Raw genomic sequence first — 21,224 nt, forward strand, 5'->3', positions numbered from 1 at the left:
TTTCAAGCATGCTTTGTATCAAAGCTCTGAAATCCCAAAGAAAAGAAACAAGTAAATTTAGTTCTCATTGTTCATTCTTTACAAAAAACAATACAAATAATTAGTAGATTCAAGTAGTTGACTGACTGTGCATCAAAAGACACAAGACTGGGTCTATGGCCATGCCACCCTGAACAAGCCCGATCCCGTCTGATCTCGGAAGCTAAGCAGGGTGGGGCCTAGTTAGTACTTGGATGGGAGACCACCAAGGAAGACCAGGTGCTACAGGCGTAAAAAAATAAAAAATAAGGGATTATAAACTAACAGGGTCCTTGCAATCTGTCAGGTCAACCAAGGGTTGCCTCGCCTGAAAAAAGGAAAAAAAAAGAGTGCAAAGGTATCCCATGAAAAGGCATACGGTCCTATAGGAGAAAATACTGCAAATCATATATCTGATAAAGGGTTAATATCTAGAATATATAAATTCACACAGCAACAAAATTACAAATAGTGAGATTAAAAAATAGGCAAAAAGACCTGAATAGGTATTTCTCCAAAAATGATATATGAACGGCCAAGAAGCATATGAAAGGATGCTCAACTTCACTGATCATTAGGGAACACAGATAAAAACCACAATGAGATACTATCTCATACCCATTAGGATGAGTATTATCAAAAACCAAATTGGGTTGGTGAGGATGTGGAGAAATGAGAACCTTTGTACACTGTTGGTAGGAATGTAACGTGGTGTTACGTCTATGGAAAACAGTATGGCAGTTCCTCAAAAATTAAAAATAGAATTACCATATGATTTAAAATTTTTGCTACTGGTTATATACCCAAAAGAATTGAAAGCAAGGTCTTAAAGAGACATTTGTGTACCCATGTTCATAGCAATATTAGTCACAAAAGCCAAGAGGTAGAAGCAACCCAAATGTCTATCAACCAATGAATGGATAAACAAAACGTGGTATACATACAATGAAATATTATTTAGCCTTAAAAAAGAGGACAATCTGATACATGCTATAACATGGATAAACTGGAAAACATTATGCTAAATGAAATAAGCCAGTCACAAAAAGGCAAATACTGTATGATTCCGTTTAAATGAGGTACTTAGTCAAAAACCATAGAGACAGAAAGCAGAATGGCCTGGGGTTAGGTGGAGGGGAAAATAAGGAATTGTTGTTTAATGGGTAGAGTGTTTTACAAGATAAAAAAGCTCTGGAAATTGGCTGCAAAATGGTATGGATATATTTAAAACTACTGAACCAAATGCTTAAAAATGGTATGATGGTAAATTTTGTTATCTATATTTTTCAACTAAAAAAACCTGACTGAGACAATTATATATTTGGTACCAATAATATTCTTAAAGAACTAAGTACACATCAGATTTGGGCAGTCACATTAATCTAAGTCTCCTCATCAAGATTATTAGTAAAATGTTACTTTACCTCTTCCCTTAATCTCCTTAATCAAGAGGTGAGTCTCAGTCCCCTCATCTGTCGTGAGGGGTTGGGAATGGATGCCCTCTCTAGTCCTGTCCACCTCTGAACATCTGTGGGGTTCCATATTCCCCAAATGCGTATGAAGAGGGCATGACAGACAGATATTACCTCTGCCTTTTCTCGGCAATCCTCAGGATATCGCAGGTTCTGGTAAACTTCTCTGACAGCTCAAGGGTCAAACCACATTCCTGTAGCAGTGACCAGGCCCGATCTGGACCCATGGCCTTAGCTAATAGCAGTGCCACATTCTCCACGTTGATAGGGGAAGGTCCATCACTGAAGTTCCCATTTGGTGACTTCTGGGGGACTGGCTTTGTGCTCTTGTTCTGCACAAGATGTAGAAGCAGCTTCCATTCCTCCATGGTCTCTGGGATCCAACCTACACAAACACACAGGAATATAGAAATGTTGGCTCTGACTGCTCTTAGCACTCTGCCTGCACACAGGAGGTGGCCAAACCTTTTATAAATATCTTTAATAACCAAACATACCAATATTAAAGAACATACTCTCATCACTCTAATAAAGTTGTTTTCTGAACATTTATTGAATAAATTGTTCATGATAAGAATAAGCCACAAAATTAGCTTCAAAATTCTTTCATTCACTTACTCAGTAATTACCCAGGGCATATTCTATGCTGGACACTGGGTATGTAATCAAGAACTCTTGTGGAGTTTACAGTTTAGTAAAGGAGACAGAATTTAGACAAGCACATAAATAAACCTATACTTATAAACAGTGCTAAGTGCTATAAAGGAAAAAATCAAGGATCTATTAGAAAGATTTGCAGATTTTTTACAAAGATCTCAGAAAGGCTCAACAAGGAGGTGATATTTATGCGGAGAGCCAAAAGATGAAACAAGCTCAGATTTAAAAAATGTGCATGCAACACACATACACACAAACTTGAAGCTGGGAATGACAGGAATGGTGAGTGAAAGAACCTGCATTTCTGACAAAAGGAAACAAGGAAGATGTCCTGACACAGGAAAGAACCTGAATTCAAGGAACTCAAAAAAGGCTGATAGTGCTCAAAGGCTGTAGTGAATAGTAAGAATGAGATGACAGGCCCAGGCCTTAAGGGTCTAGCTTCACAATCTCAATTTTGTTCTGAGTTCAGTGTGAGGGATTTCAAGGAGGAGAACTACATAATTCAATTTGTTTAAAAAAATAAATAAATAAACATTCTAGATGCTGTAAAGACAATGGATTAAAGGTGAGCAAGAATGAACTCCAGATGATCAATTATGAGGGTATTACAGAGGTCTAGGCAAATATCTAGGACCCAAGTGATGGTGGTGGAGCAAGAGAAAGAAGATATAAATTGGCAGTGAAATCAACATACCTTGGAGTGATTAATATTAGTTATGAGAAAAGTGTCAAGAAAAGACCCCATTTAACACACCAAGGGCAAAAATAGCTAATATTATATTAAAATATTCTCTGGGTGGGGAGGATTTTAAGTTATATTTTCTTTATGCTTCCTGAATATTTTTTTCTATAACAAACATCATGTTGTAACTTTAAAACTATAAATTGTTTATATTTTAACTATTCTCGTTATTTTTCAGAAGTGTATGCCATGCCTATAGTACCAGTCCTACAGAACCTGGTCCTCTTTTTTACTTCTGAAACAAAGATATCAATAACTTTTGCTACAGTTATGATATCTGAAGCTAAGTCAACTGGCTTCTTCGCTCTGTTCTAACGTTCTCTTTCCCACACCAGCAGGGCTGAAAAGACTATAGATTACACTGCTGGATGAAGGGCCCTGATGCCTTGCTGTTGGCATCTCTGCACTAAGATGAAAAAAGCAACACTATAGAACATACCAAAGTCATCTCTCTGATTGCAGGATAGATCTAAGACTTCAGACATCAGTGTGTCAAAGTCTTGGCCTTCTGATTGACATTTTATCTGTATTATTAATAACAATTTTTTTTAAGTATCTAAATATTTGTGAAAGCTTAGTGAAATCTGACTGCTACTTCACTTTAAATTCATCTTAATGATCTCTAATTTTTGGCTGTGTAAAAAGTCAACATAATGCAGAGAAAAAATTCTGAGCACAAGCTTTAGAGATAATCAAATAGGTGTGAACACAAGCTCCACCAGCTGTATGGCTTCGGGGAAGCTAATTGTCTTTCTTCTGTGCCTCAGTTATAACTTCTATAGAATAGGAATAAAAGTAACTCTCCTAAGGGTTTGTTATCTCATTTAAATAGCATATGGAAAAGTACCTGGTATTGTGCCTAATACATAGCAAGCACTCATTAAATAAAGAGAAAAGTTGTCTGTAGTTTATTCCTAATTGTGATTTTGTAATTACCAAGTAGTACAGATCAAAAAAAATAAAATAAATAACAAACAACAACCACAAATTCTACAGCTGGCTAGAATTATATACAGGATCACTGAAATGTTCACCAAATTTCTTTATTGAAAAGTCTGGAGTGACTTCTAAAATACTACAACCAAGAGCAACCAGTTGGGATTTACATACCACTGTCCCCTTCCATCAGGCTCATATCATTCAGATACACAATGTTGGTGAAGGCTTCTCTTCTTCTCTCCAGCTCCAAACAGAGAGTAAGATATCCATGCCAGAAACTTTAAAGAGACCAAAGTTGAAGAAAGGAATAAAAGGCAATGAAATTATCTGGCACTGCACTATTACAGTAGATACTAGCCATGTGTGGCTATTTAAATTGAAATTAAAGTGAATAAAATTTAAAAGGCAGTTCTTCAGTTGACCAATCTATCTTTCAAGTGCTCAATGGCCACATGTGGCTTTTGGCTACCATACTGGACAGTGCAGGAGAATATTTCCATTATCACAGAAAGTTCTGTTAGACCCGCAGACCTGGTACTAGCCTGTGGCCTGTTAGGAACCAGGCCACATGGCAAGAGGTAAGCAGCAGGTCAGGGAACAAGCTTCATCTGTATTTGCAGCCACTCCCCAGCACTAGCATCACTACCTCAACTCCACCTCAGATCATCAGGCATTAGAATCTAATAGGAGCACTGGTCTTTGATGCCAAAAACACTGGGGACCACTGTGTTAGATAACCCTTTACGAAAAAAGAACAAAAGCTAGTGATAAACACTGATATTTGAGGCCAAGCATCAATTATGAGATTCAACACAAAATCAGCATATTTCTTCCCCAAATATGCAAACTATGGAAATTCTCCTTGACTCTTCTCCCTCCTTCATTTGCTATAGACAATATTCTAAGTCCTACTGCATTTTCCTTTAAAATGTCCCTTGCATGTGGCTCCTTTTGCTACCCTACTAATCACAAATTCAGTCATTCCTAAATTATTGCAACAGTTTCCTAGCTGGCCTTCCTGTCTCCAACCTTTCGTGTGTATGACATTAATAATGATCTCCAAAAAGCTCCATTTTTAGTCATCATTTTTAAAAATTTATTTAATTAGTTTCATGTATACAGTACATTGGTTAGACATCTATATAGTTCATAGAACAATCCCCCCAATTGCTCCCTCTCTTCCCAGGCCCACCACCTAACCAACATATTAATGCTGACTGCATTCCCTATGCCATGCTCCCTATCTCTGTGACTACTAATTTGTACTTCTATCAACTAATTTGTATTTCTGTCAACTAGTCTGTACTCCTATCAACTACTAATTTGTACTTCTTTAACCCTTCATCCTATTCTTCCAGCCCCCCAAATCTCCTCCCCTCTGTCCATCACCAAATTGTCCACTATATTTGTGAGTGTTTTTGATTAGTTTGTTCTTTTTGTTCCTTAGATTCCACACATAAGTGAATCATATAATATTTATCTTTCTCTGACTTATTTCACTCAGCATAATAACCTCTAGGTCCATCCATGTCATTGCAAATGGTAGGATTTCATTTTATTTTATGGCTGAGTAATATTCCATTGTATATATGAACCATAATTTCTTTATCTAATCATATATAGATGGGCATTTATATTGCTTCCATATCTTGGCTATTGTAAATTGTGGCTCCATTAGGGTGCATAGATCTTTACAAATTGTTTTGGTTTTCTTTGGATAAATACCCAGAAGTGCAACTGCTGGGTCAAAAGGTATATCCGTTTTTAATTTTTTGAGAAACCTTAATACTGTTTTCCATAGCAGCTATACCAATTTGCAACCCCACCAACAATGTATGAGGGTTCCCTTTTCTCTGCATCCTCTAATCGTGTCATTTTTGTACCAAAAAGTCTAAAGGGTCTCTATTGATAACTAATTCGTCTGACTAGTTTTCAAGGTCCTACGTGATCTCATCACCTACCACCTGGCTAGTATCATCCATCACTATCAATGAATAAATATGTATCAAGTACCTACCACTGTATGAATTAGGCATTATGAGGGAAAAGGAAAGCATAGGTCCCTATCTCCAAAAGATTATAATACAAGTGGAGCCATAAGATAATATAGTCAGACAATAAATAACAGGTGGTACTGATAAAAAGCAAGGTCACCTTTTCATACCCTTATTCTTGCTGTTTCTTTCACCTGACCTGCCCTCCTCCTAGTTCCTTCTAAATATAATCCCATCCAGCCTTCAGGGTTTACCTCTAAAGTCTCTCCTCCTCCCTGAGTCCTTAACAAGCAATTCTATTGAGCCCATTCTGATCTCTCCTACTTGGAAATCCTAGAGCAATATAACTCACAGTCTGGTGCTTAATTAAATACTACCAGCATGCCTGAGAACTGGGACAAGAAACCAAGCAGAGGAGGAGAGAGGAATTATCAAGTGCCGGTTTCTTCTACACAAAGGAAAAATATGCACAAAATTTAAAAGGAAAAATATGTTTACTTTACTATCACTTAAAACAAAAAGATATTTTCCCATAACAAAGAGAATTCCCAAATAGTAAAGCATTATCAATTCAGGCCCTTAACTACAGTTATTAACTCCAATGATTCTAATCTAAATTTCAGCTTTTAAGAAAATTCTCATTTACCCACGAGACCTGCAGATGTCAGTCATTTTTTCTTTGGTTGTAAAATCTGCAGGTAGTTTAATCAGATGAAGGATCAGCTGACTGTAACCCCAGGAAAACAAGTGTGAATGAGGCCTGTAAAATGAAAAACATTCAGTAAATTAAATAAGAAATAAATTCCACAAAATGCTTATTAATCACTAATATGTAAGAACAGAGTTTAATTACATTTGTTCCATTATTATTACATTTTTTAAATACTTCCACTTGACTTTCAAAAAAAATAGCTCTTTTTCCTATAACGTTTTTTCTTTTTAATTAGACATTTTAGGTAATCAAAAACGAACAAAAAAAAGAAGCCTTTAATTCCATCACTCACAGATCGCCATTGTATATCTTTCCAGACCTATTGTCTAGACATATAAGATAGGCATTTGAGGGGGGGCTCTTAAAAAGCTTCTCCTGGAGGAAAACACAAGAAACATTTCTGATACGAGTATCAGTGTTTTTTTTATAAATCCTTTTTTTTATTATTAAAACCTAAATCAGGTACATCTACAAATTTCTAGGAAGAAAACACATAAAAACAATTTTTTCCTTCTAACACAGCTTTAATCATCGAGGGTTCTTCAATGTGGGGCCACACAAGTTTCAGAAGGTCAGTTTAATTTTCTGAAATCACATGCAAAATTTTGCATGGATGTGCATTTTTTTGAGATAAATCATCAGATTCTTATAGGATCTGTAACTCAAAAATGTTCAGAACCAATAAGAAGTGCACTCAATCTCATTACTACCATTACTTGGGTCAGTCTCTATCATAGTTGTTTCTGAAGTAAGCCCAGAATGCTATGTGTGCATAAACCAGTTCCATTCTAAAGGAATATCAGAGTTTAGAAGGAAGACTTCTATACCTGGGGTTTCCTTCATCATCCAGAGTGCTTGTGCTTGGGGGAGCATCGTGGGACACTGCCAAAAGCAGCCAATCCAATCTTAAAGACTCTGGTTGTAGAAGGGACTCAAGGAAGGATGGCCTAAAAGAAAATACAAGAGAAAAATCACCAATCTTCATGCTAAGAAAGTAAACAAAATTTGAGGATGCAAAGATGTTACTGAGGAATCAATATAGTGAACGAAATAATGTGAAAACCCTTCTGCTACAAATGTCTAGAAAAGCTGGTGAAAATCTAATAGGCTTTTAAATGAACAGTTGAACGCCAAGATAATAAGGAAACTACCAAAGGTACAAAAATGAAAAGAGAAATAAAAACCAGTATGAAAAATGTAAATCAGAGGAAGAAAGAGACGGATGGAGGTTTCTAGTCTCAATAACCAGGGGACACATGGAGATAGGAAATGAAGCCTTAGCCTAAAAAGAGGTGCAGAGCGAGAACTGAGATCCATCCAAAACAGGCTAGGATATCATCAATAAAAAGGTGGTAATATTTCCATTCATTGGGAGATAACAAGGAGGCTTATCTGTTTTAGCTTAGGCCTTGAAGCAGGAGTTTAATTTTACGCTGATGATCTGACAATTCCTGAAAGGGAGAAAGGGAGGAAGGGAAGTGTGGTATGTGCACATTTATGGTGTATATTGTAAACTATGAAAGAATGGTATATGACTGCCAAAATCCTCCTCTTCCACAGTAGATGCCTCAATTCTGTGGCAGTTAATAGTAAAAATGCTACATCTCCTTATACAAAAGATACAATATCCTATCAAAAGAAAGGAGAGTGCAAATATTCTCGCCTTCTTACCGTTGATCTTCAGGTCTTGATTTCACCAGACTATCTAAATAGGCCAAAAACTGAGCAGGATGATGATGACAAAGTTGCATAACATCCAAAGGCAAAATAGATGGGTAAAACTTGATCAAGGATCGAAGGGCAGATTCCCCAAACTTCTCATATAATCTGCATTTAAAAACAAAACATTAAGTCTCCAGCTTCAGTGAGACGATATAATTTGGTTACTTTAAGTTATCTAAGTTCTTATTGGAAATAAAAATAAATATACTAACAAGAACTGACCAATATGCAACTGAGTAAAACTTTACAGACTAATACCAAAAATAATTCACGTGCTCTAGTTCATATAAACAACATAGAGAACAACTTACTGGGCAGCATAAGCAATCAATAAAGGACTGTCAAAAGGGACCGAGTCATCTACTAACTTTAATCTTGTTGGTAAATCGCCTTCTTCCGTTACCATATATGTAGGATTTGAACTTGCCATTTCTGAAAGATAAAGCACACCCTTTCCCTTCATCTCATAGCAGTAAATAGTCAATTCATGAACACATTCATTCAACAATCATTAGTCATGTACCTACTGTGTGCAAGGCCCAATGTTGGTTAAGTATTGTTGGAAAGACAGAAAGATACAATTTCTCTACTTTTAAGGACCTTAATATCAAATTGGGAGGCAAAACATATTAAAAGTTTTAAACAAGATAATATACAAGTGACTATTACCCTTAAAAAGACACATATGTAGATATATATAAGCTAATATAGAAAATAAGCTATGTATCTACCATCAATACCGAATGTTTTTTTCTAGAATCAATGCCCCAACTTCATCTTTTCAAGCAAAATAAGTTTAATTTAATTAAATTTAATTAATTTTAAAGCATTTAACCAGTTTTTTTTTAAAGAAAAACATCAGTTATAGCAAATCTTCTTCCTCTAAAGGAAGATTTGACTTTTAGGAATAGCCAAGTCATTTGAAGCAAAGTGTGGTAAATAAAGTGAATGATGATCTACTTAAAACTTGTAGTTAAAAACATATCTATATATCTGTATGTATGTAAATGAATCCAAAGTAAAATGAGTTTTTTCAAATAATTTTCAACTGGTTCTGAAGGCAAATCCCAAAAAACAGTTACAAAAGCTGTTTTCTATAATTATGACATCATTGGAAGGGTGGAGCCTGGTCAACAGGTCATTTCTAAAAAGTCAATCTTCAATTTCTGATAGATTTGTTTTTTAAAAAACCATTTTCCCATTTCATTGTGTCAGGTAGTTAAGTACTTAAAGGAATTCAGAGAAGGAAGCCAACATTTAAAGCTAGAGAAGTAAGGGAAAGCCCAATCAGGCTGATGGAGACTCTCTTCTGTTATTTTCCTGTGACCAACATTGGGTATGATTACATAATAAAGACTGATAGGAAATTTCAAGTAATAATGTCAAACATTTGAACCTATTTGAAGAGAAAAATTTTTCTTATTTTATATAAAAAACAGTCTTCCTCAATGCAGAAAAAAAGACAAATCATTTACAATCTTAACTGCTAAATATGAATTGAAGCAGAACAATAACTATAAATAAATTTTCTAGAAAACTGAAAGATCTTTAAGTCAGTAATATAAAAATATATCTCTAATTGTGACTATTCACTTTTAGTAATGAATGAACAGTGTGCTTAAAGCATAAATAAATTATTAGAAACATGGCATCTTTTATTCAAGCAGAATGTTCAATTAAGAAAATTTGTCCCTTCAAAAACCTGGGCTATGCAGTAAAAAGGGCATGCATGGTCTCTGGGGTATGAGAGTTGGTTTCTATATGAGCATGACAAATAGTGTGACCTTCAACCAAGTGTGAAGTAGACACTGATGACTGTCAACCAAACTCTGTGGCCGACATAAAAGTTCTTCATCCATATCCATTCTCTTCCTTCTAGCCATCTATTGGATAGGTTATATTTCCCAGTCTCCTCTGCAGTTAAATGGAACCATATGATAGTATTCTTACCAACAGAATGTGTGAACAGAAGAGATGTAAACCACTATCAGGCCAGGCCTATAAGAGAGCATGTCTGCCACTTCCACATGTTTTTCCCAGGATGTAACCACCCAAATCTCAATCACAAGCCCAAAGCAGGAAAGAGTTCAAAAAAATGGAAGGAACTTGGAACTCTGGATTACCACATGGAAGAAGCTGCCCACTGATCTGAAACATCTGTCCTGGACTAGTATGTGAGCAAGAAATAAACTTATATTATATGTGAGTATATTTTGTGAGACATTTATTACAGCAGTTTAGCCTACTTAACTATTGTCATCTCTCTGTGCCTCAGTTTCCTCACCTATTAAATGAAATAATCATCTACTTTAAAGACTGTTTTAAGAATGAAATGATGCCTATAAAGTGTCTAACAGTATCTGGCACATAATACTCAATAAATGGAATATATTATTTCTATGTTAGTAAGTTACATTAGAGATTTTCTTATTTTTATTTATCTGCAACCTAGGAAGACCAGGTTCTGTAGGCATAAAAAATAAAATAAATAAAATACATATCTGCATTTATAAAAATCTTACTTTAACTTTTTCTCCAACATTGCTATGTGATTTTCTGGATAGGATTGAGAGAAAGAAAACTAATTTTTTATAATACAGTTATAAATTAAACAAATGCTTGAAGAACTATTAAAGTAAACTAAGTGGAAAACAGAATGAAGGTTGACCAAAACAGAGGTGATTTTCCATTTAATTCTTATTTTTTAACCTCAAAAATGCCAAGATGCTCTATACTAATTTCTATTTTTGGTAAGACAATCTCAGTATTACCTTTCAATCCTTCGACAAAAGTATCCCAAACACAAGGGCTGTTAGCATAACTAAGCTTGATACTCTCTTTTGCTCTCCTCAAGTCCAGAAGAAAAAAGTACTTCTTTAGGAACTGACAAGCCAGAATTTCAGGAGAGCACTGTTGTGAAGTGTGGTCCACATGTCCATTTGTGCTTTTGATCTCAGAATTCAATACATTCAATTCCAAACATAATGTTGTCAATTCAGCGAGGTCCTTCTGGAGACTGTTTGCTATGCTGCATGGAGGACATACTCGAAAAAGGTCATCCAAGGGCTCCCTCAGACTATTTACAGATTCACAAGATGTTTGATCAACAGTGTCTTCATTGCCTAAAGAGTCCTTTTTTTCTCTTTCATTATCTTCATCTAATATTCCCTTTTGTGACTCATCAAGCGATAGCACATCCTGGTTTGATGTCATGGATGAGTTGCCAGTATCTGAAATGCCTGAAAAGTCCTTCATGACAAATGTTTTTTCTAACTGTGAAAGCCACTCCTGCAAAACCATTCTCAGAGACTTGGGTTCAAATAAAACCAGTGGGTCCTGCAGCTTGGTCCTACATAAGACAGACAAGTATGAAATTTATATTTTATGTGTTTTAATTAAAACAAATTATTTCATGCTAAATAAACCTAATGAATACATTATACTTATCTGGAATAAATGTTACTTTGCAGGTCTTCAATAATTATCACAGCAAGATGACAATACAGAGAACATTATTAACTTTATACTAATTCTTGAATTTCAGTTCCAAATGAGACTACCTCTGCTCCACATTGTCTCAGGACCACTACTGATGATGTCAAAAAGTGATTCCCATTCACTATAAAACTTCCTCATTCATAAACACTCACACTGCTTCTACTGTTGCTATTTTAAGCTCTTGGAACTTATCTTCCTCTGAAGGTTGACTAGTTACTTCTTGTTTTCCCCTAGAAAAGTGAGAAAAGAGTTAGAGGGGATTAGAACTTCCTTAGACAAATATTTCTAAGTGCTTACTAAGTGGCAGGTACTGTACTTAATGTTATCTGAGATAAACTGTTGCGTATACAAAATGGTCCTGGCCTCAAGATGAGTAAGCTCAAGTCAGAAAGCAAGGCATACAAAAAAACAAACTATAATATAAAAGAATAAAATGAATGCTAAAGAGTAGTACAAGCATTCTGCTCAGAAAGCACAGAAAAAGGAATAATTGACAAAAGCTTTCCTGAAGAGACTGTATTTGTGTTAGGAAAAATGGGGAGAAATACTGCAGATGTAAGAAACAACATAAAGAAAGGCAGACAGGACTGAAATTTACAGTGCTTAGAAGGATGTAGTTGAAAATGAGACTGGAAAGGTGGGCTAACATCAGTCTGAGAGCTCCCTTAAATGCCATAGCAATATCTGTACTTTTTTTCCTATGAACATGTAGATTCACCAAGTTATTTTAAGGGTAACACACTTTCCATTTCATCTGACTATCCCAATACTGTGGGCCTATGGATCTCTCTCTCTCTCTCTCTCTCTCTCTCTCTCTCTCTCTCTCTGTTCCTGAATGAGTGCTAAACTTACTTGCCTCTAATGCTAAGATCCCCTCAACTATGAAATAAGGCAGAAACCAGATGGACAAGACACTTCCCACTGTGCCAGACCAAGGGCTCTACCACAACTCTACTGCATAAGAACTATACCATCAGCATATCATAAAAAGGTACAAGGTAAGACATCAACGCCAATGCTCTCATCTTACAGGCGAGAGAATATTAGTGACTTATCCAAAGTCACATGTTAGTCAGAAGCAGAGCCAGGACAAGGCCTAGATCCTTGGTCATCTGAATCTAATACTCTAATATCCCAGAAATTTGAAGAGATTTAGAGGAGAAGGAGGTTGTACAGGAGACAGATGGAAGAGGAGCTAACTTAAAACTGTCTCAACAAACTTTCTATGGGTAAATGTAATTTTCCAACACATAATCTGTGGTATTCACAATTTTTATGAGCTACACAATCAACAATGAACAGAGTCATACACGTGCCTTCTCCAACAGAACATAGTCTATGGCTTTCTTCAAATGGACAGCTGAGTCTTCTAGAATTTACAAAGACTTATATGCAAGGGCTTACTCAGTATCTTCCTCCTTTGGGCAGGTGACTGGACTCACATCTTCTTCACATGACTGCTCATCACCCTTGGGTTCTGGTCTCACTTTCAGATCAGGGCTCGTATGAAGGGTGCCAATCTTCCCAGTAGTTTTACGTACAAAGCTTGAAACACTGGGAGTCAAATAACAAAAACTAATATGAGAAATCTCATTACTGCCAAGAATGAAAAATTCAGTACCTGAGTTCTCTGTGTTCTTGTTAGTCCTAGCCAGGCAACTTGGCCTTAACAAAGAGAAAAACTCTATTTACAACACCGTCCCTAAACAACTACATATTTCGTATAAGGGCCATGTAAAATTTACAGTATAATAAGGATTCACTTCATTTACTAAACTGCCTTAATTCTGTGCTTAAAAAAAAAAAAAAAAAAAAGGTCTTTAACTCCAGTTGTGTCTGCAATGTTTCTGTCAACTTAGGCAAAGGAGGCCATGTGATCACCTGGCCAGAGAATTAACAAAAAATTTCTTCATGAAACTCAGTTGCCAACTAGTCACAACATATCCTTCTTAATAAGCAAAATTTGTATCCAATAAGACTCAGATAAACAGTGAAGTAGCTGTATAAAGTCTTCTCTCTGAAACTCAAAGGCCAATCCTAGTCCCATGGAGTACCTAGAAATACTTCTGAATTCTCCAACTCTGAGCCCAAACTGAGGATCAAGAAATGACTGATACATGGAAACTGCTGCTATCAGGGGTGAGAAAAAAATAAGATTTTAAACTTTTGCTCTGTCTGTGGGTTAAAAACCACATCTATAACAACTCAAATATCCAGCTACTCAAAGAAGGAAGCTGAATTCCCCTAGATGAAAATGAGAAGAGCTCCATGTTAACAGGGTGATATGAGAAATAACCTAGAGACTCTTTTTCTCATTTAAAATGTATTTCCATTCTCAGCACAAAAATACCTAAGGTGATAAATGAAGTAAAACCAGAAATGGGATTAAATGACAAGACTAATTAGTTTACCTTTCCTTGACAGCCTGAAGAGACACAAGAGGAGATGGAGAGCGAAATGATAATGGAATGCCAAAGGGGAGAAAAGTTTCATTCTTATCTGTCTCATACGTCACCGGAACACGAGAAACATTGTCTAATGAATGGAATTGGGAGAGGGGAAAAACAAAATCCAATCACATGAGAGTTTTTTAATCTTTAAAGAAATTCTGAAACAAATAAGCCAAAGAAAACGAAAAATTCAATACCAAAATCACAACTGACCCAGATACAAATGAGCGGAACACAAGTTCACAAGATGCACAAGATGGTCCACATATGAAACACTCAGGCAGGTACCTTCATTTTCCTACTAACCCTGAATCCCCATAAGTCAAAAAGGAAGTTTACAGTCTCTATTAAACTCTTCTCAACAGTTCAGTCACAGGAATGTTCGAACATCAAAAAGTGAAAGCACTGGCCCCCAAACTGTAGTAATTTTTCATTCCTGATGGAAAATAATTTGGTTAGTCAGAATAAAATTGTCCCACTCTTTTGGTTAATGACCTCGTTTCTTAACCTTTCCAGCATTTTGATGCATGATTAAAATTAGCTACTTTACCTATGTTAGCCTAAACATGAGGGTGATCAGATCTATAGGTCTGGATGGAAATTTTATCAACATAAAAATTATTAACACCTAATAGAAAACTCTATACACAAGATAATCTTGGCAAACAGAAGTCACAGAAAATAACTGCTTCACATCTGCAACCAACGAAAGACACACTCATTACCTTCATTTCCATGTGAGCTGAAACACTGATCTGGTTGGTCCTCTTCTTGTTGTGAGGTGAATTCTTTAAGTCTCTCATCTTCTGAGAGGGTCTGGCTGTGAAGGGAACAAGAGTCTTCATCCGACTGACTGCCTCTTCTACTACTAATGATACGATAAATACCAGAGTCCAAGATGCTGAAACTTTCCTGAAAAAATTTTTTAAAAACCAAATTAAAACTTCCCTTTATAACACTATATACCCTTTTAAGAGATAAACCAACAGTAAAAGTAGCAAGTCAATAACAACAATTATGACTTATCAGTACAAACTGGTGAGCAAGGTCTAGGGTCCTGGCAGCTGGGTCACTTTCACATGCTAGTGGCATCATACTACTATTTCTATAGCTTGTCTCCATAAAGCCTCCCAGTGAAAATGGGGATTAAAAGAGATAATCCTGAGCTATAAATTAGCATGAATATCTGAAATCACATAACAAGAGCAACTTAACTTGTGTTGAAGGCTATATGAGGTACATTTGCAAACAGAATATGACAATGACAAAACGAAATGTGACTCCAAGACACACCTAAATGGAGGCTTCAGAGAGCTGTCCAACAGCTGAAAGAAAGCCCCTTCTTGACACCTTTCCCATAAATCTACTATATGGTGAGGAAGATAAGTTTTGGGATCCTAGAGGCAAGTGAGTACAACTTAAGGTAGAAAAATCTTAATATGCAGTAAAACCCTTTTAAAATTGAGAATACCTACATGTGATGAAATGGAGCTTCTTCTACTACTGCAAGCTGAATCCAAAGGTTCAAATTTTAAGATCAATTCTTCCAGTTGAGAAATCAGATCACTAGAGGTTGTGATATCCAGCTGAGATTTCAAATACTCCAATTTATCTACAGTCAAAGATTTTCTTCCCTAATAAAAGGATAAGTAGAAACCTAATAGAATAGCCTACTATTTATAACTAAATCTATATTCAAATGGTCAATATACTGAAAGAGGTCTAATAGAACATAAAACCCCAAAAGTGCTTTAAAAAGGCTTAACAAGCTAAGGAATGACTTAATGACAATTATCTTAGGAATTAAAAATTTAATTAAGAGTTACCATAAGCACAATAATCCCTCTTAAAACAAAGGCTGAAATTCATATAAATTTGTGGGCAAACTTGATATATTTTTTTAAATGAAAAGTATGCCCTTTTTCTTACTCTCCACCCATCCCTAGATTTATTTGTCATGCTTCCTTTGGGAATTTATTGTTGCTTTCTCTGTAGGTCATATAGAAAGGGCTAATAAAGCCAAACAACTCTGTAGCACCATCTTACAAGTTAGAACTGTTTTAACAACCCAGATGAACCTGCAAGCCTCTCTGACTCACTTTGCCAGCAATGACAGAATTTTGGAAAAGACAGCAAGTGCAAGCAGCCAGATTCCACAGGCCTCTCCTTAGCAGGCGTTCCACACAGCGTTCCACAGATAAGAGGGAAAGATGTGATATTTTCCCATTTAGGTGCAAACAGAACAGCTCATTCTTACAGACAGCTACATCCTGAATATCTACAAAAACCACAGGGATGAAAACATAGGATGTTAACCAAATACTCATTTTCCATTTTTGCAAGGGCTGAAATTATTCTAACAAATTCACTTTTTATAAAGATTTGGCTTGACTGAATTTCATCTCTATTTTATACTTGCATTTCAATGAAAAAATCATATTTTAGACACTATTCTGAAAAGAACAATAATAAAAGATACAGAGAAAGAAACACATCTCTCATCTAAAATCCTATGTTTACAATGCTATTTTCTGTGAAAAGGAATTGGGACTTTAAAAGAGGGCATACTCTACATTAGAGGTCAGACTATAACATTTCTGAGAGTTTCAATCTGATGTCAATGAATAGATTTTAACATAATATGTAAACCAACAAACAATTCACGAAAAAACAGATCATGAAAAGATTTAAAGGTAGAACAGGAAAGAACTTTTTTTTTTTAATGCCTACAGCACCTGGTATCCCTAGGTGGTCTCCCATCCAAGTACTAACCAGGCCCGATCCCGCTTAGCTTCCAAGATCAGACAAAACTGGGCACGTTCAGGGTGGCATGGCCGTAGACAAAAGAACTTTAAACGCTAGTTTTGAAATCACTTATATGTGTGGACACTAAAAAGCAGAACTTGTAGAAACAGAGTAGAATGGTGGTTTCCAAGGACTGGGGGTTTTAGGGGAACTGGGGAGCTGTTGGTCAAGGGCACACATGTGCAGTTAGAAGAAGAGTAAGTTCTGGAGATGTAATGCACAGCATTGTGATTATAGTCAACAATACTTCAAAGTTGCTAAGAGACTACACCTTAAATGTTCTCGCCATGGAAGCTGATAACCATACTGCAACATATAAATGCATCAAATCAACACATTATACAATCTTATACAACCTTAATACATTATACAATGTATATGTCAACTTTAAAAAGTTAAACGGAAAAAAAAGTTTTCATGGGACACCCTTAGGGTATTTAATTCACAAGAAATCAATGTTGATCAGATAATGGTTTCTTTCTATGTTTTCACAATGTAGAAAATGACCCAAAAGTCAAAATACACTCTGAGAAGCAATGCTAAAAAAGCTAGATTTCTTACATTCCTGGTTTTAATCAAAATACAGAGATTGATTTTCTCTGTCTTAGCCATATACAGTGACTATTGTTCCCACAAGCACTTTTTGAACTCCAAACTACTGAGACACAAAATAGGAGGTTAAAGCAAGACTTCTAACAGGGGTAAAGGTTTAGGATAAATAAAGGGAAAAAATTAACATATTTGATCCTTAGCAGTGTTTACTAATATTTAAGAATAATAATTTTTTAAAAATTGTATTTAAAAGTTTAAAAAGCATAAAAAACTAAGTAACTGCACACAAATTCACAAATGTATGCTTGTGAAGTACCTTACAATGGGAAACACCTATGATATTAATCTTTATAAGAAATGTCACCTCGTTCTATTTTTCCACTCCTTACACAAAAGAATCCTCCTACAATAATTAAATCTTTCACAAGTACGAGTTTAAAAATTACAAAAGGAAGAAAAATATAATTACCTTTGACTTCACTCCAAAGAAGAACTTGAACATTCTGAGGAATGAAAATATAAATTCCTCTTTCTGTCCAAGTCAACACACAATGCTCACTGCAAGAGAAAATGAAAGAAGTCAAGAGAATTCTAGTTTGCTCAGATATGAAGTTTATGATATAAATCCCTTAATTCAGACTCTCACATTAACTATTAAAAGAAAATCAGTCTGTACAAAGAAAACACGATGACCCAACTAATCATGTCCTAACACCTCTTTTCTGACTATAACAACAGCCTACTAAAAAAAAAATTATAATATGATGCCAAATTAGGAAAAATTCAGATATATACACTAAATACCTCCTAGAAAAAGAAAAGACTAGTATCTTACCTGATGTTTGCTAAAGCTCCTAAACTTCTCATATGTGGTATGACAAGGGTACATTTAAAGCAAAGACTAAACCTAATACCTCACCACCTATCACTGCTTTAGTGAGCCATTTTTACTGCTGGTATATTTTGACATCCTGACTTGTGTGGGGGCAATAAAAGGTTGAAAACACCTAGTCAACCAGGTTCTGGAAACTTTATTAAAGAGCTATATTATCTAACCTTGTAGCAACTCATCAAGATAAATGTTATTGCTATTTAATAATAACATATATATATTTGAAGCTCAGAGGCTATTTCTCATATCTCCTGTTAATATGGAGCTCTTCTCATTTCTATCTTGATGATAATGCATGGGAATAGTGTCTAATATAAAACCGCTGGAAGAGTCAGCAGAGGCTTCAAAGTGGCAATAATTATTGCTGATGCTGAGAAGTAGGCAGAGCCGGATCATGAAGAGCTTTGTTAACTATGGCAGGAACTGTAAAAGGAGTTTAAATAGCTTAACTCAAAGGAATAACTCTACCAGGAGAACCAAGCCGATGGTTGGTTCTCACCATTAGAAAACACACTCTTGGGTAAGGGACTTCCCCACATCCCACATATCACATCATAGTCCATAAATATTTATTAAGTGTCTATGCCAGGCACTGAAAATAAAATAGTGAACAAAACAGACATGGAGTCCTCACAGAGTTTGCTGTCTAGGAGTAAGACGAACATAAATATTGCATGAATATGTAATTATAAACTGTGATAAGGGCCATAAAGTTTTTAATATGCTTTATCTAATTATGGGTAAATAAATAGCTGTCTTTCTCCAGTAACTCAGGATACTTTATGGATTTACGAAAGTTATATTGTCTACAACTTACTTTTAAATACTTTAGTATAGGCAGTGTGACATATACATACATTAATTAGGAGCAATTAACATTTCAAGAGTTAAGTTAAAAAAAATCACATTCTAAAAGCAGTTAGTTAAGTTAGCCTTTGAAAAAATCCAATCAGGAGTCCACACTCCAGAGTATCCTATAATAACCTCTAAATAACATTCTCTGAATCTGCATTAAAGATCTTATGCATTAGCCTACGGGATATTAGAAATAATTTTCCATTGATGAACATAAGTAGAGTTCCAGACATATAGATTGGCTGGAAATCATACACTGGCACCTCCATGTTTGCAGAACAAGGTGTAAGAACTGGCAAGCCTAGAAGCTGAAAGCCTTTGGTGGCACTCTGTGCTACCATTTAATAACAGGCTTTGCACCTGATAGAACTAGAAGGTAACTGAACCCTGATGTTAGAATGTGGCTGGCTGAAAAGACCTCAAACAGATCTTTCATGAAAGGTACTTGTCAGAGCACCTAAAGGACAGAAAACAGAAATTTCAACAAGCTTACAAGAACAAGTTCTACAATTATTTTTCCACCTGCCTGTTAAGAAACATATACAAGTGCAGCAGACTTCAATCTGAGACTGGCTTTCACTGTAACATGTAACAGGTAGGGGAGATTATGAATGAACAAGTCCCTACAGCTCTTAGCTCGAATTGTCAAAGGTTCTCTGACAATTATAAACTGTCCAATAGGTCAGTTCAAAGCAGAAAAGGAAGCATATTTCTACGATCTTTTCATTCCTCTTCTACACAGAACACTTCACATAACACAGTCATTTCCTAATTTTCTAAAAATAATTTAGTACAAAAACAATCTTAAAAAGCTAACTGCCCTTGAATAAAAAACAAAGAGAAAAAGTTAGGTGTTCATTTTTTCTTTTAAAGGAGAAACTTACCTAATATGCAAGAGTTTGGGGAAAGACAAAGACTGGGAGGATGTAACTGTATGATCATACTGCGGTTCAGATCTAGGGAGTAAATAAGGTTGTTAATGACTTAATTACAACATAAAAGTATGCTTTTCCCTATATAGGAAAATAATTTTTGCCTCCAAAACAAACTCAGAGCCTAACTGCATCTGCCCTTATTCAATTTAAGTCATATGAAAGACAGCTGATCAGACTTTTTGGTTTCTCGGAATCTTTTAGTAAAATTCCTACTTCACTCTTAAAAGGCATAATAAAATCTTTAACACATGTAGAATATAGGGATTTCAGTCCAATCCCTCCTTAAAGTTCTTCAAATACTCCTTACCAGCTACATAAATCATTACCTTAGAGTAATCACAGGCAGAGGTGGCGATGAGAGGAGCTTCTTAAACTGATGTGTACTTATAACTTCTCCATCAAAGTTCACTTCCCACATCCTGGAGCCAGGGCGAGCACAATATATTAGGGGTTGCTGGCCCGCAGAACATCTCCCAGGGAAGAAACAAGCTCCATATTCTCCATCTCTTTCCTTGTTTCCAATTTTCCAAAATTTCTCTCTAATGCCCAAAAAGGAAGAGAAAGCATGTTTACCTATAAAAAAAAGTCAAAACTATGGCACTACAAATCAGCATGGCCATAATAACCTCACTCCTAATGTCCTCTCTCTATTCATATTAGCAATATGCTGGAAAGAACAACAAAATGGAAAGGTTAAAACAGGGTTCTAGCTCTAGCCATTAACTATTTCTGTGACAGGAAGCAAATCACTTCACAATAGTTTATTATCCACAGAATGAGAGGCTCAGAATTCATGTGAAGGCCTCTTTCAAATCTAAACAAAGAGTGCCACCAAACCATTTCACACATCCGTAAATCTTACTGATTGCTTTCCAAATCACCTTGTTCTTTGACCACTCCATGGAAGCTACTAACCTACCTCTCCAACCCTGTCTCCCAAGCCATTCCCCTGGCACAAACACCCAATAAGCTCTTCAC

The 21,224-nt window shown here is 35.8% G+C and overlaps 1 protein-coding gene and 2 pseudogenes across 1 annotated transcript in view; 1 reads left to right on the forward strand and 2 right to left on the reverse strand.

Moving 5' to 3' along the window:
* Position 1: 1 nt before the first annotated feature.
* The window catches only part of HPS5 (HPS5, biogenesis of lysosomal organelles complex 2 subunit 2), a gene marked incomplete at its 3' end in the record, with an annotated part of 30,581 nt that continues 9,358 nt past the window's right edge, over positions 2 to 21,224 (reverse strand). The window contains exons 7-23 of the mRNA XM_006908135.3: positions 20,573 to 20,785; positions 20,196 to 20,267; positions 18,034 to 18,122; positions 16,307 to 16,485; positions 15,683 to 15,841; positions 14,933 to 15,119; positions 14,169 to 14,292; positions 13,162 to 13,311; positions 11,910 to 11,987; positions 11,031 to 11,608; positions 8,571 to 8,691; positions 8,209 to 8,364; positions 7,365 to 7,484; positions 6,472 to 6,585; positions 4,003 to 4,109; positions 1,605 to 1,875; positions 2 to 26 (exon numbers count right to left, since the gene is read on the reverse strand). Of these exons, the coding sequence (XP_006908197.1) occupies positions 2 to 26; positions 1,605 to 1,875; positions 4,003 to 4,109; positions 6,472 to 6,585; positions 7,365 to 7,484; positions 8,209 to 8,364; positions 8,571 to 8,691; positions 11,031 to 11,608; positions 11,910 to 11,987; positions 13,162 to 13,311; positions 14,169 to 14,292; positions 14,933 to 15,119; positions 15,683 to 15,841; positions 16,307 to 16,485; positions 18,034 to 18,122; positions 20,196 to 20,267; positions 20,573 to 20,785 (2,743 nt within the window). The remainder of the gene's footprint in view (positions 27 to 1,604; positions 1,876 to 4,002; positions 4,110 to 6,471; positions 6,586 to 7,364; positions 7,485 to 8,208; positions 8,365 to 8,570; positions 8,692 to 11,030; positions 11,609 to 11,909; positions 11,988 to 13,161; positions 13,312 to 14,168; positions 14,293 to 14,932; positions 15,120 to 15,682; positions 15,842 to 16,306; positions 16,486 to 18,033; positions 18,123 to 20,195; positions 20,268 to 20,572; positions 20,786 to 21,224) is intronic.
* Positions 152 to 270, forward strand: LOC112476741 (annotated as a pseudogene).
* On the reverse strand, positions 16,931 to 17,049 carry LOC112476632 (annotated as a pseudogene).

Source organism: Pteropus alecto, unplaced genomic scaffold (genome assembly GCF_000325575.1).
Source record: "Pteropus alecto unplaced genomic scaffold, ASM32557v1 scaffold71, whole genome shotgun sequence".
Taxonomy (NCBI): Eukaryota; Metazoa; Chordata; class Mammalia; order Chiroptera; family Pteropodidae; genus Pteropus; species Pteropus alecto.